This window comes from Anomaloglossus baeobatrachus, chromosome 2 (genome assembly GCF_048569485.1).
Source record: "Anomaloglossus baeobatrachus isolate aAnoBae1 chromosome 2, aAnoBae1.hap1, whole genome shotgun sequence".
Taxonomy (NCBI): Eukaryota; Metazoa; Chordata; class Amphibia; order Anura; family Aromobatidae; genus Anomaloglossus; species Anomaloglossus baeobatrachus.
The window spans coordinates 132,286,308-132,300,561 of NC_134354.1; the positions used below are offsets into that span (position 1 = coordinate 132,286,308).

General features: G+C 42.9%; 1 protein-coding gene across 2 annotated transcripts in view; it reads right to left on the minus strand.

Moving 5' to 3' along the window:
* Window positions 1-3,039: 3,039 nt before the first annotated feature.
* Window positions 3,040-14,254, minus strand: part of SMG6 (SMG6 nonsense mediated mRNA decay factor) — a 420,134-nt gene continuing 408,919 nt past the window's right edge. For both annotated transcript variants that reach the window (XM_075335342.1, XM_075335343.1), the window contains 3 exons: window positions 5,905-6,116; window positions 5,497-5,578; window positions 3,040-5,044 (listed from right to left, as the gene is read on the minus strand). In XM_075335342.1, the coding sequence (XP_075191457.1) occupies window positions 4,914-5,044; window positions 5,497-5,578; window positions 5,905-6,116 (425 nt within the window). In that variant the 3' untranslated portion in view covers window positions 3,040-4,913. The remainder of the gene's footprint in view (window positions 5,045-5,496; window positions 5,579-5,904; window positions 6,117-14,254) is intronic.

The window sequence follows — 14,254 nt, forward strand, 5'->3', positions numbered from 1 at the left end:
CAATAGCATTTACCGCTCATTCAGCAATGTCTTGTTGCTGACAACTGAAGTACACATTGCTGCATACGGCACTCTCCTGTCTCATTTTCTGGAACTAACACTTATTGTCCAGATCTGGAAACATACTGCAATAGTTCCAGCTCTGTAACATGCACAGCTAATAATGGGGTGCTTAGCAAAACACATCTGGAGTCCAGCACACTCCAAGGAGTGGGAGGAAGATAAATGGCATATTTGCATTGCCTAGCACCGCAGTCCTTATGGACACCTTTATCATAAATGATGTCGGCCAAGACAGCGATGAAGCTCCTGGCAATGACAAACTGTACAGTGCGTTTTCTTCTAATTTTTTTTTTACATTTCATTGTTATCTTTAAACCGGTAAATTGTATGGTACATATAGTAAACAGTTTTATCTATTGTCCCTGAAAGAATTGTAAAAACTATATAAATAGGGACTGACAAGATCTTCTATTTATCAAATATATGGTTTCCAATAATATTACATTGGTTCATCTTTTCTTAAAACTTGGGGATCATTGTTGTAAGAAATCTAGTTTATCAGATTATTATAGGAAAAATGTGACCCTACACGATGACCACTGAAATCAGTTGAGGGCCATGCAATACGTGGTCATCGAGTCCGCAGCATTCCTCCATGGCCGATTAGGACTGTAGAAGGCATGGCATGTGGGCACCTGTCAATTTGTGAAGATCATCAAGGCACAGGAAAACAGGGCAGAAATACTCTATATTTGCACATAATCATTGTGAAACCTTTGTGCAATTTTATCCAATATAATCTACCATATGGACACTTTGCATTTCTTCCAGTGACCCAGTAAAGCTGGAGTAGCTTCTCATAATTCTCTCACATAATGAAACTAGAGGTAACAAAGAAGGATAGTGCAGAAAGCAAAATCCCCAGTCACAATGGGATGTAACGTAATGTGGTGGGATATTGTAAAACAGTTCATTTCTGTACGATTTAAGATGCTGCAGAATATTCCAACCAGAGATACTATGGCAGTGGTACAATACGCTAAAGATTGAGCGTGTAAAGGAGACCGCAGATAAAATATACTGTAAAGCTCATATACGTTATGTAACTGTCTTAGAACAGTCACTGGAGTGTGATCTGTATTTTAGATGTGCTAACATACACAATATTTTAAATAACTGAGTTTTTGGATAATTTGCATTTCTAAAAAACTTACTTGTAAAGGAATGTGCAGATGTGCAGACACTTCTGCTGCAAATACTAAAGTATTGGCAGGAAAAATGTTTCATTACAATAAGTGAAAAATGATGCAAAAACGCTGAAAGAATTGACAGGCTGCACATTGGGAACTGCAAGGAAAAAAATAAGCAACGCGTGCATGAGATCTCAGGAACCGCATTCACTTTGTGGTACTAGGAAATTCTTCAGTTTTTGTGAAAAAATTGTGAGGCCCCTTTCACGCTGCGTTCTTCTCCATGTCCAGTGGTTCCGTCGGGGCTTACGACCAAATCCCGTGCAAAACGGAATATGGACATGTGTGCCATTGAATATAATGGTGCAGATGGGAGTCATCGTGTGCTCTGTTGTGCACCATTTTCATATATATGCACCTACTAGAGGCAGACACCCAGATGTAGTCTACTACGTCTGGCTGTCCACCTCCAGTAGGCGTATACGCCAAAAAAAGGTGCATGACAGAGCACACGGTGACTCCATCTGCACCATTATAGTCAAAGGCCCAGTCGACGCATATGTCCGAATCCCGTTTTGCGGGGGGTTCAGATGTAAGCCCCAAGGGGACCAATTAACGTGGAGAAGAATGCACTGTGAAAGTGCCTTAACACATCAAATACTTTACATGTGCACATACCCTAAATCAAATTTGAATGTAGATCTAATAAAGGAATGACAAACTCCATGAGAAAAGGAGTAACCAATATATTACATTTTTTTCAGAAATCAATAGTACAAATAACCAACTTTATAATATATCTTATCAGAGAAATTAGCTTCTATTCCCTCCTGGACTAATTAATTCATGCGTAAAACCTATATTTAGCTAAGACAGACTTTCACATTACTGAGATTGGAGATGACAATTGGTGCTCTTAAAATTCCATGGAGGGGGAGGGGTAACATAAGGGTAAACAGACGTAATACTGGAAGTAGACATTAATTTTTCATCTATTTAAGTGATCGGAAAATCTGTACTCAGTGAACACAAGTTTAACCTGTGAATTGAAAATTTTTAAAAGATCAGTCCAGGAGGACAAAAAAAGTTGATTTTTCCAATGATACTATATCTATTACAAAGTTTCTTATTTTCACATGTACTATTGCGTTATGTAAAAAAAAAAAATAAAACTGTGTATGTAGCATTGGCTAATGATGGCAAAAATAGAGAGCGGTTCCGCACTACGGTCCAATGTTTACACGACAGCAATCATGCATATCTGCTTCAAGGGTAAAGCCTGGTGGTAGACACGTGGTGCTCACTCTAACAGACAGTCCATGTGCCATGTCCATATAAGTCAGAAAAAGAGAAGAAAATAGGAATGGCACTCACCTTATTAAAAAAAAACACACTTTATTCATATTCTTTATAAATCGTTCAGCGGTTGGATGCACGCCTCACAATGACGACGGCGGTTTTTCGCACCTAGTGGTGCTTCCACAGGTCCATGCCAGGACCTGGGGAAGTGCCACAAGGAGCGAAACAGCCATCGTCCTTGTGAGGCATGCATCCAACCGCTGACCGATTTATAAAGAATATGAAATAAAGTGTATTACTTTTAATAAGGTGAGTGTCACTCCTTTTTTCTGATTTATATGTGCTAATATGATTTAATGTTCTGTGTTAATCAGGACCCTGGGTAGACTCCGTGATAATACCAATGGCTGCTGAATTTCATTGTGACCCATATGTGCTCAACAAATTTCTGCAAATAAAGAGCATCAAATACATAATAAACAACCTACAGTGAATAAGGGGCTAAGATTCATAAAGTGACAGGAAAACAAAAACTAGATACACAGAGTACAGTAAAACATTTATTAACATTTTTGTCAATCAACACTGAACGTAAAAATGGCATACAACAAAACATTTCTTCCAAGCATCAAAAAAAATAAGAAAAATCATAGAAAAATAGGAATATTTAACAAAACCATCGATACATACAATACATATGAGCTGCGAGAACTGAGCTTGCGTTGTGATAGGTGATGTTTCTGCCTTTTATGCTAAATATCGGGATTCCTGTGATATATTTTGGCTGGTTGCAAGCAGCAGTATTGTTCAGGATCACCATGATGGTAAGATCATTCTGAAAAATACACAAAGGGTTAAACAACACCAACACCACTTATGTATAGCCATGCCAGGTTACATTACTTTACTAAAGACTCACTGAAAGGTAAAGTGACAAAATAAAAATAAAATAGATGAATCCTTATGGAAGGTTTGATTCACTAGCAACAGAATTGTTGCACTCGGCCAACACAAACTTACATAACGTCATCACGTCTTCCTGCTAACTAAACTATTTTACACACGCAAATCTGGAAAAGTTCACAACATGAAAATGAAACAAATCACTGCTATTATCTAGAGTCTCCGCCGTGCGAGAACACGACCATTGCACCAGCCTCTGTCCACGAGCACATAATCAGAGCCAGCCTTATCTATACGCTCTCTGGTCTCCAATAACCAGGCTGGTTGCTGAATGAAGAGCAGTAACCCTTCGACAGCCTTGACACTCCACACCACGGCACAGTATGAGGCCGGACACTCTCAGCAACACAAAGGAGTTAAAAGGAGCCACTGTCCAGGCCAACATGTATGTAGCCAGGACCATGTGGTTGATTTCTGCCTTGATCCCTACAGACTGATCTTATAAAGTATTAGGGAAAAGGATGACATCAGGACCTACAGAAGACTTTTAGGATTTTCAGATGTCAGGTCTTGGCTTGGAATGACAGAAAATGCTGAGAGCGCTCACTGCCAGGGAAACCTGCCGAGAACATCTGTGTAACCCGGTGTGTGTAGCGATGAGGATCGGTCAAGTAACGGAAAAGCATTGTTGTACATCTACAGAGCAACATCATCCTTCATGTCTGAACTTAATGGCCACACCTACGCATCTCCCTATACAACAGAGGGGTGAGGCGGGCTGCTGCAATCAATAAGAGGGAAAAAATAAGAAGAAAACAAAGGAACAATGTACAAAACTGAAAAGATAGGGGGAAAAAAAATAAAAGGGGGATATGTATCAGTATCTGCGCCGAAGGTCGTTCAGGGTTTCAAAGTAGGACTGGGGAATCCTCGGCCAATAAACTTTCATTCAAAATAAAAGAAAATAAAAATAACAGAAAATAAAAGCAATAAACTAAAATGCACAGCTGTAGTTAAAGAAAAAGGATGGTAAGGAAAGATTCTCTGGGAAAGAAGACCGTTGCTTCCTATCAATAGAGCCTCGTGATGCAGGTATTACTAGGACACAAAGAAAAAAGGGAAAACAAAAGGAGACGTGCCCGCAGAAGGAAACCTGCCAGTGAAATCCTGCTCTGGATCGTCGTCTTACTAAATTCTGCACCTTCACTGACCAGTCAAGACCCAACATACAGTAACTAGCCCCATCCTTCCGCACTCCCATCCACCTGAACTGACAAGTTACAGCAGGTTCATGATGAGGGCGCATGAAAGGAGCATCATCAGCTTTTGTTCTCGATTTCAGACGATGGGTTGAGTCTGAGGTGCGTTTCGTGTGTGTGGTTTAACAAGGGGCAGTTGAACTGTTGTATCAAGACCGACTAACGACTTCTTGCCCCGGCGGGTCACACACTGGATTTTCTTCTCTTTTTTTTATTTTTCTTGCACACAAGGATTCTTCCTTTCTGATTCTTGTCTGCTTCATCCCACTTTGGCCCACGTGAGAAAGGCAGGTATGTCTCGCACAGGGACATGTCGGGTCAGGGCCTTTACTCTGAGGTTGCGGTCATCAGTCAGCAGAACAACTTCTCTTCTCAGGCGTATTGGATCATCTGGAAAAAAACAAAAGAATAAGAGGGGATGAGGTTCAAAAACGGAAGGCGATGAGAAGAGAAAAATAAAATGTTGGCCAAAAGGAAATGTGCAACAGCTTAGGAGTAAGTTCTCACAGGAGGAAGAACGTGGGAGCGGAGGAGCTGTGAGGAGGAGGGGGAAGCTTGTCACTGCGACACTGGTAACCATCCTCCGTGTTACAAACCAGAGGCCAGCAGTTGTCAGTACTAGGCCAGGATCTGTCTTTGTAAACAACATAGACAGCTGTGGCAGGTTAATCCAATGACAGATGGGCTTGGGCAGCTCATGATGTCACCTTAATCTGCCACAACAGGATAGGGACGGAGGAATGAGAGGAAGTGGCATGACTTAAAGTGTTTACACTAGAATGTTGCGGGACTACAAAACTGAAAAAAGCATTTACGAGCCAAGGCCAAAGATGAAGCTTTACCTTTATTTGATGGCATGAAGTCCTTAGCATGGTCCTTGCAGTAATGAAGACAGCACGACAAGATCAAGTCATCGTTGTTTCCCTAAGAAACCAAAAAGCAACATCAATGTGCTGACTTCCATAATCACTAGATGCTTCTGCTAGAGATGGGAAAAAACTATTTGCGCTACCCTGGTCCAGGTATCACAGACTGGATGCGGATCGGGGCACTGCAAATCTTTTTGCTCATCTCTAGCTTCTACCCTAAGCCAGCGATGACCTCTATATCTCATCCCAAGGCTCTCCATTTTCATGAAGTGCCTATACAGTACAAAGTGGCAAAAAACCTGAGACGGACATAAGGGTCAATTTTTACACTTTATGTAAGGATCAGACAGAGCACTAAGAATACAGGAAGAAGGCAGGTACCTTCTGTCCAGAAATATCCTCGCTCCGAAAAGCAATAGACTCCAGCTCATTGCCGCGACTTGTAAGTGCTCTAAGAAATGGGTCACGAGCTTCAAATCCATGTTCTAGAAACTGGATGGCCTTCTTGGCCTTCTCTTGAAGAGATCGAGCCTGCACAGCGCTGCGCTGATCAACATCTTGTCCTTTTGCAAGGCCGTCCAACTCATGGATAACTGCAGAATAGGAAAACACACACACAGTTTTTGAGAAATGACGGCACTGAAACAAAGATTTCTCTTTGATTCTACTAATACATTTTTTTTATGGATTAAAGGATATTCCCACAAATATGAACTATAAACCACTACCTTCACTAAAAAATGAAGAAAATAATGCATACCACCTATTAAAAAAAATGATCCAACAAACGTCCAAAGTTTAGAAAAGAATTCTATTGGTCTTAAAAACCAACGTGATCAGCTAATTATCTCGGTGTCTATCACCAGAATTCCATAAAATATAGAAAACACACATGTTCAAAGCTAGAAACTTGCTGCCAAAATTGGGAAAAAGTAAAATCTTTTAGAAATAATTTTCCAAAAAGCTGCAGTGCAAAAATGATGTCTTATAAGAGTATCTCATATACCAAAAAAATTAAAAAGGGTTGTCCCCTTGAATAATCTAACAAAGCAACAGATTCCAGCGCTGGAAGGACCGAACTGACAAGACGTGTCATATCAAATTTCTTATTTATTCTTACATTAAAATAGTTACCAATGGTCAGCCAGCTAAAAAACAGACATTCATGAAAGTGTGGAGAGGGGGGCGACCAATACGTTTCGGCATATGCCCTAACCATGGGTCTAGCATTGCCTAAGGGGCACTTTGTTTGCACACTACGACATTGTAAGCCAATGCTTGCGATGCCGAGCGCGATAGTCCCCTCCCCTGTCGCAGCTGCGATATCTTGTGATAGTTGGCGTAGCGAACATTATCGCTACGGCAGCTTCACATGCACTCACCTGCCCTGCGATGTCGCTCTGGCCAGTGACCCGCCTCCTTATTAAGGGGGCGGGTCGTGCGGCGTCATAGCGACGTCACATGGCTGGCGGCCAAGAGAAGCGTAGGGGCGGAGCTGAGCGGGACGTAAACATCCCGCCCACCTCCTTACTTCCGCATAGCTGGCGTGAGCCGCAGGACGCAGGTAGGAGATGTTCCTCGCTCCTGCGGCTTCACACACAGCGATGTGTGCTGCCGAAGGAACGAGGAACAACATCGTAACATCGGTCATTTCCAAATGATGGAAATGACCGACCCTACACCGAAGATACGATTCCGACGATTTTGTGCTCGTTAATCGTATCAAAAAGGCTTTAGACACTACGATATCGACTGCGACGCCGGATGTGTGTCACTTTCGATTTGACCCCACCGACATCGCACCTGCGATATCGTAGTGTGCAAAGTGCCCCTTAGAGTCACTGGTATAGTTTTTCTTGATTTGCTACAGTGGTGATGTTGACAACACTGCAGCCAATCACTGACCTCAATAGTTCATGCCACTGACTATTGGCTGAGCTGCTGAAATCCGTGATTGATTGACGGCCACACTGTTGACGTAACTTCACTCCTGCAACTAAGGCTAGGTTCACATTTCCGTAGTTTTGCATCAGTCACATGCGTTGCTTGATGCTTGTGACTGATGCGTTGTACAACACGTGACAAAAATTGGAATTCATCGTCACGAGAAAGCGGATTCCGTTATAAAACGAGTGATCGCTCTCAAAAGGCGGCGGCTTTTGAGAGCGATCAGCTGATTGCCCAGTGGCAGTTTTCTGTGAGCGATCAGCTGATATCCCGGCCGCCAACTTTTGAGAGCGACTGATCGCTCTCAAAAGCCGGCGGCCGGGAGAACAGCTGATCGCTCTCAGAAGGCGGACGCCGGGCAATCAGCTGATCGTTTGGCCGCCGAGAGCATGCGCAGTGAAATCAAAAGGATTCCGCTGCTCAAAAAAACGTTACAAGCTGTGTTCCTGCCGCCCGAAGGTCAGTCGTTCCACGACTGATCAGTCGGGCAGCGGATGCAAGGCAAGGGCATCAGTCACAATCCGCCGCTCATATAAGTCTATGGGAAACAACGGAATCCGCCAAACGGATTTCGTTGTTTATCAGAGCAGCGGATTGTGACTGATAATAAACAATGTAAATGTGAGCCTAGCCTACGAGATGCATAATTTTACTGGATCAAGGTTTTAAATCGATTTTAAGCATGTCATAAAAGCCTGATAGGCGAGCATCACAGGAGATCTTACATGTGTACGAGTGCGTGTGTGTGTGTGTGTGTGTGTACACAAGTAGGGGGCTGAATTGCTTACATTTTTTATTTAGCTTCATCCACAAGACAAATGCAATTATAAGTTCCTTACTAAGAATATGATTTATGTGACTTGACATCATATGCATAACCTAACCAAGGCATTACACCAGAACAGTCTGTATTATGAAATGCTACTTAAAATAGTGTGACACTATCAGGCAACACTAAACTCAACAAGCAAGATGTCACAAGGTGCCTATTCTGCAGAATTAAGATGTTTGATTAAGCCTACATTAGTGCTACTACATCAAGGCTTTATATCAGAAATCAAGCCAATAAAATAACCAGAAAAAATATAGGTCAGTCTTATTGCTGACAGTAAGCTTAAAACTGAAAGACTTAACATGGTGGCTTACTGAGCAAATCACAGTGTACATCAGGTGCAATCTTGCCCAAAACACATACTATATGTTAAAGGAATCTGTCACCAGGTTTTTGCCACCTCGTCTGAGAACAGCATAATGTAGAGACACAGACAGTGATTCTAGCGATGTGTTACTTACTGAGCTGTTTGATTTTATCAAATGACAGCGATGTTTTCTCTGCTGCAGATCTAGCAGTTATACAGAGCTCATGTATATGCTAGACTACCTGGCAGCACGACAAGTAGCCCTGTAATGATAATCTACTGATGATTAAACAAAACTACACTAAGCAGCCCAGTAAGTGACACACCATTGGAATCAGGATCTCTGCCCCTATGTTATGCTTCTCTCAGAATAGGTGTTAAAAACCTGGTGACAGATTCTCTTTAAATACTCTGTTATACATAATACGTAATTTAAAAGGTCATCAGTCACCAGTACAAGCCCCTTTACCTAGGCATCAAAAGCTCTTGGAGATACAGGAGAGCACCAGCTGACTGGCTGCCCATACTCTCATTTGAGATTTACCCTCCATGTAAACGTTTTAATTCTATTTGGCCGACTGATGGAATGGGAAGTCATAATGGCATCCACAGCAGTTTGCCATACTAAGGTGGACTGGTCAGCATCTGCATAGTGAAAAACCACCATCATATGATTAACTGAAATAAGGGACAACATTCCAGTGCTAAGTTTACACTGTGTGCAGAATTATTAGGCTATGTGCGCACGTTGCGTAAATTCATGCAGTTACGCTGCGCTTTGTAGCGCAGCGTAACTGCATGCGTCCTCCGTCCCCTGTAAAGTCTATGGAGATCGTGCAGGGGCCGTGCGCACGTGGCGTTTTAGAGCGCAGCGCTTCGGCTACTGCCGAAGCGCTGCGCAAAAAGAAGTGACATGTCACTTCTTCCGTGCGCTTTGCCGGCAGCTCCTGCTCTGTCTATGGCAGGAGCTGCAGGCAGAGCGCACGTTCTCGCCGGCACCATGCGCTTCAGAAGGGAGCTTTTCAGCTGCACTCTGAAGCGCACCTTTTACGGTGCTGGGCTAGTACGCAACGTGCGCACATACCCTTAGGCAAATGAGTAGTTTGATCACATGATACTTTTATACATGTTGTCCTACTCCAAGCTGTATAGGCTGAGAGCCAACCACCAATTAAGTAAATCAGGTGATGTGCATCTCTGTAATGAGGAGGGGTGTGGTGTAATGACATCAACACGCTATATAAGGTGTGCTTAATTATTAGGCAACTGCCTTTCCTTTGGCAAAATGGGTCAGAACAGAGATTTGACGGGCTCTGAAAAGTCCAAAATTGGGAGATGTCTTGCAGAGGGATGCAGCAGTCTTGACATTGCCAAACTTTTGAAGCGTGATCAAAGAACAATCAAGCGTTTCATGGCAAATAACCAACAGGGTCGCAAGAAGCGTGCTGGGCACAAAAAGCGCAAAATAACTGCCCATGAATTGAGGAAAATCAAGCGTGAAGCTGCCAAGATGCCATTTGCCACCAGTTTGGCCATATTTCAGAGCTGCAATGTTACTGGAGTATCAAAAAGCACAAGGTGTGCCATACTCAGGGACATGGCCAAGGTAAGGAAGGCTGAAAAACCACCACCTTTGAACAAGAAACCTAAGATAAAACGTCAAGACTGGGCCAAGAAATATCTTAAGACTGATTTTTCAAAGGTTTTATGGACTGATGAAATGAGAGTGACTCTTGATGGGCCAGATGGATAGGCCAGAGGCTGGATCAGTAAAGGGCAGAGAGCTCCACTCCGACTCAGACGCCAGCAAGGTGGAGGTGGGGTACTGGTATGGGCTAGAATCATCAACTTGTGGGACCTTTTCGGGTTGAGGATGGAGTGAAGCTCAACTCCCAGAGCTACTGCCAGTTCCTTGAAGACAACTTCTTCAAGCAGTGGTACAGGAAGAAGTCGGTATCGTTCAAGAAAAACATAATTTTCATGCAGGACAATGCTCCATCACATGCATCTAACTACTCCACAGCGTGGCTGGCCAGTAAAGGTCTAAAAGATGAAAAGATAATGACATTGCCCCCTTGTTCACCTGATCTGAGCCCCATAGAGAACCTGTGGTCCCTCATAAAATGTAAGATCTACAGGGAGGGAAAACAGTACACCTCTTGGAACAGTGTCTGGGAGGCTGTGGTGGCTGCTGCACGCAATGTTGATTGTAAACAGATCAAGCACCTGACAGAATCTATGGATGGTAGGCTGTTGAGTGTCATCAGAAAGAAAGGTGGCTGGCTATATTGGTCACTATTTTTTTGGGGTTTTGTTTTTGCATGTCAGAAATGTTTATTTCTAAATTTTGTGCAGTTATATTGGTTTACCTGATGAAAATAAACAAGTGAGAAATATGAATATATTTGGTATTTATTAAGTTGCCTAATAATTCTGCACAGTAATAGTTATCTGCACAAACAGATATCCTCCTAAGATAGCCAAATCTAAAAAAACAAACCCACTCCAACTTCCAAAAATATTAAGCTTTGATATTTATGAGTCTTTTGGGTTGATTGAGAACATAGTTGTTCATCAATAATAAAAAAAATCCTCTAAAATACAAATTGCCTAATAATGCTGCACACAGTGTAGACCATGTTCACACACTGCACGGTAATCTGTATTGTGCTTTAACTCTTATAATATAATACTAATAATATTTATTCAATTACATAGCACCTTTACTTCCATATCACTTTAGATACATTGGCAACTCTGTCACCATTGGGGCTCACAATCTAAAGTCCCTCTCAGTATGTCTTTGGAGTGTGGGAGGAAACTGGAGAATGCAGAGGAAATCCTCACAAACACAGGGAGAATATACAAACTCCTTGCAGATGAAGTTCATGGTGGGATTTGAACCCAGGACCCCAGCGCTGCAAGACTGCAGTGCTAACCACTGAGCCACCGTGCAGCAATTACAATTGTGTTTGGGAAACAACAGGTCTACAAGCCAATTTCACAAAAAAAAAAAACCTCTTGCTGCCTTCATCCTCCAAAACAAGATAAGATTGATTTTGGTGCCCATAAGAATCTATTATGTCTTGGAACGGCCCCAATTTACGTGCTCTGTAACTTGCCATGCACTTTTGTTATGTGGCGTGTCCTCCTTATTAGCATTTTACCAAACTGGAAAATTTCTTTGGCTCATTGCCAGTATGCATTGCTTCTGCCACTGTCCACTGGTTTGCCCGCCTGTCAGTGATTGCAGTGTGAGGGCCAGGAGAGAAGAGCACACAGTGCTGTCCCCATCTCCTGGAATCCGTCTTTGGATCTCTGCTGACAGACAGATTAGGCTTGTTTCACACTTGCGTTGAACGGCATCCGTTGCTATCCACCACTTTGAGGAATTACGGTAACCGTTGCAGGAAACCGTTTTATTCCTCATAGACTTCTATTAGCTACGGATAGCAACGGATGGCCTTGCGTTGCATCCATCTGCCGACGCTGCGTTGCATCCGCCTGGCGTTTGGTGGAGCATCAAAAAAACGCAACCAGCAGGATTCCGTCGGCGTCCGTTATTTTTATAATGGACGCCTATAGTGGCGGATTCTGTTAACGCAACTGTCTTTACACAACTGTGCATGCCCAGATGTGTAAAGTCAAGAAAAAAAAAACACTATAACGGATTGCGTCATTATGTACGATCCGTAGCATCCGTTGTGCCACTATATGCAACGCATCCGTCACACAGCGCAATGCAACGGATGCCGTTCAACGCAAGTGTGAAACTAGCCTCACTCTCGACAACAGGCAGCAAGTTAGATCAAAGGGAGGCAAATGTGAGTGTGAAAATAGAATTTGGGGTAAATAAAGCAGTTGGCGTTTTTGTTGGGCATTGCATTGGCCATCTGATCAGCCACTGTTTAGTAAATTAACACGGGGATCCAAGATTTTCTGAAAATGTTAACTGTGGCTGAGCCTAAACTATTAAAATAATGTGTTTTGTTCTACTAATCTTTCCAGGTTCTCTGCGTCGGCTGCTTCTTGTCCTCAGTATCACCAATCGTTCTACTTCATAGCATTGTGACAACCAGTGGCATTATGATGGACAGCAGGCCATCACACACCCCAGACTACAAATAGGGCAGGTGGCACAGAAATAAATGGGGAAGAGGAATTAAAGAAGTATTTTGAGATACTTTTGTTTTTTCGATTTTAACAACCCAAAGAAAAAGACTTTGGTCATTAGGAAAGAAATAGTACTGAAAAAGCTTACCAAAAAAGTCACCCAACGCCGCGCTCCACCTCCGGCTACATCAGGGGAAGGGTCTATTAGTAAAGTTCCAATACTGCCTAATGCTCCGATCAATTCAGCATAAATGATATACAGAATCTTATCTTTTATTGCTGAGAAATTACAAGTCACAGATTTTACAATCAGAACATTATTTACTTGTAAATTAGAAGCAATAATCGTAAACAAATGGAAATGTGTAATTTCCGGCAACCTTCTGCAGCTCCAGCAATACTAGGCTAGACAGACAGACAGACATTTTTGTAGGGAGCTCATAAACAGATGGACACAGTAGTATTTGTGTGACAGGAAGGAGATTATAATGCATGCTCATTCCCCCACAGGGAAGAAAGCGTGCTCCACTTCTTATTAAACCCACCCAAATAAACCAGATACGCCACAGGGCTCCTTCTCTCGGTCAGGGATAGAACTCCCAAATCCAGGGAGCTGGCCAGACCACCCAGTAACACCAGTGCTTGTGCCAGGGGCGAGTGTTTAGCAATAACTGGAACCAGTCAGAGATTGCACCGCTGGCTTTATATGGAGAAAAAGCCGTGACGGGGACGTGTGTTCCAGCAGCTGCTCCCTCAGCTGTGTGACTCTGTACCAAGCCCAGCCGCAGAGCTGCACAGTACAGCAGCCATAGCCAGAGAGCAGTCAAGCACCAGCAGCCGAGGGTTAGGGGCACGCACACTCATCCGACATCACCACAGCAACATAGGAAGCATCAGATAGTCACACAAGTCACTGACAACTGACGTCTGCACACATTCTGATCAGCATGAGTATCTAAAACGGCCCACAAAAAAAAATGAAAAGATCAATCAGCAAGCACGTCCATAACCAGCATACTTACTGTGCCATATAGTAAATTAGAGGTGGGCTCTGCAGTCGAGCACATAGTACTCAGAATACAGGTAACAGTATGTCTCATCACTGGCTGTTTAGCCACTTATTCTTATTTAAATCTTGATAAAATGGGAATAAGTTCTAAGTGTGTGAATGGACATCTTTGGGGAGTGAGTGCGCTTATACAAAGCAGTCAATGTCAAAAAACAGATTTAAGGTGTAGATCATGGGGGATTGACAGGAAACCTATCTTAGCCTCTGAAGAGACAGATGAAGTAGCCTTTCACGACATAAAAAAATTAAATCTATATATATAATTGCCTTATTCTGTCTGTCTGTCTGTCTATCTGTCTATCTGTCTGTCTGTCTGTCTGTCTGTCTGTCTGTCTGTCTGTCTGTCTGTCTGTCTGTCTGTCTGTCTGTCTGTCTGTCTGTCTGTCATGCTCCGAAATTGTGTCCTTACGGTGACACAAAGCTGATTGGCCGCTGGGCTCGCCATGGCCCCGCCCCCCCACAC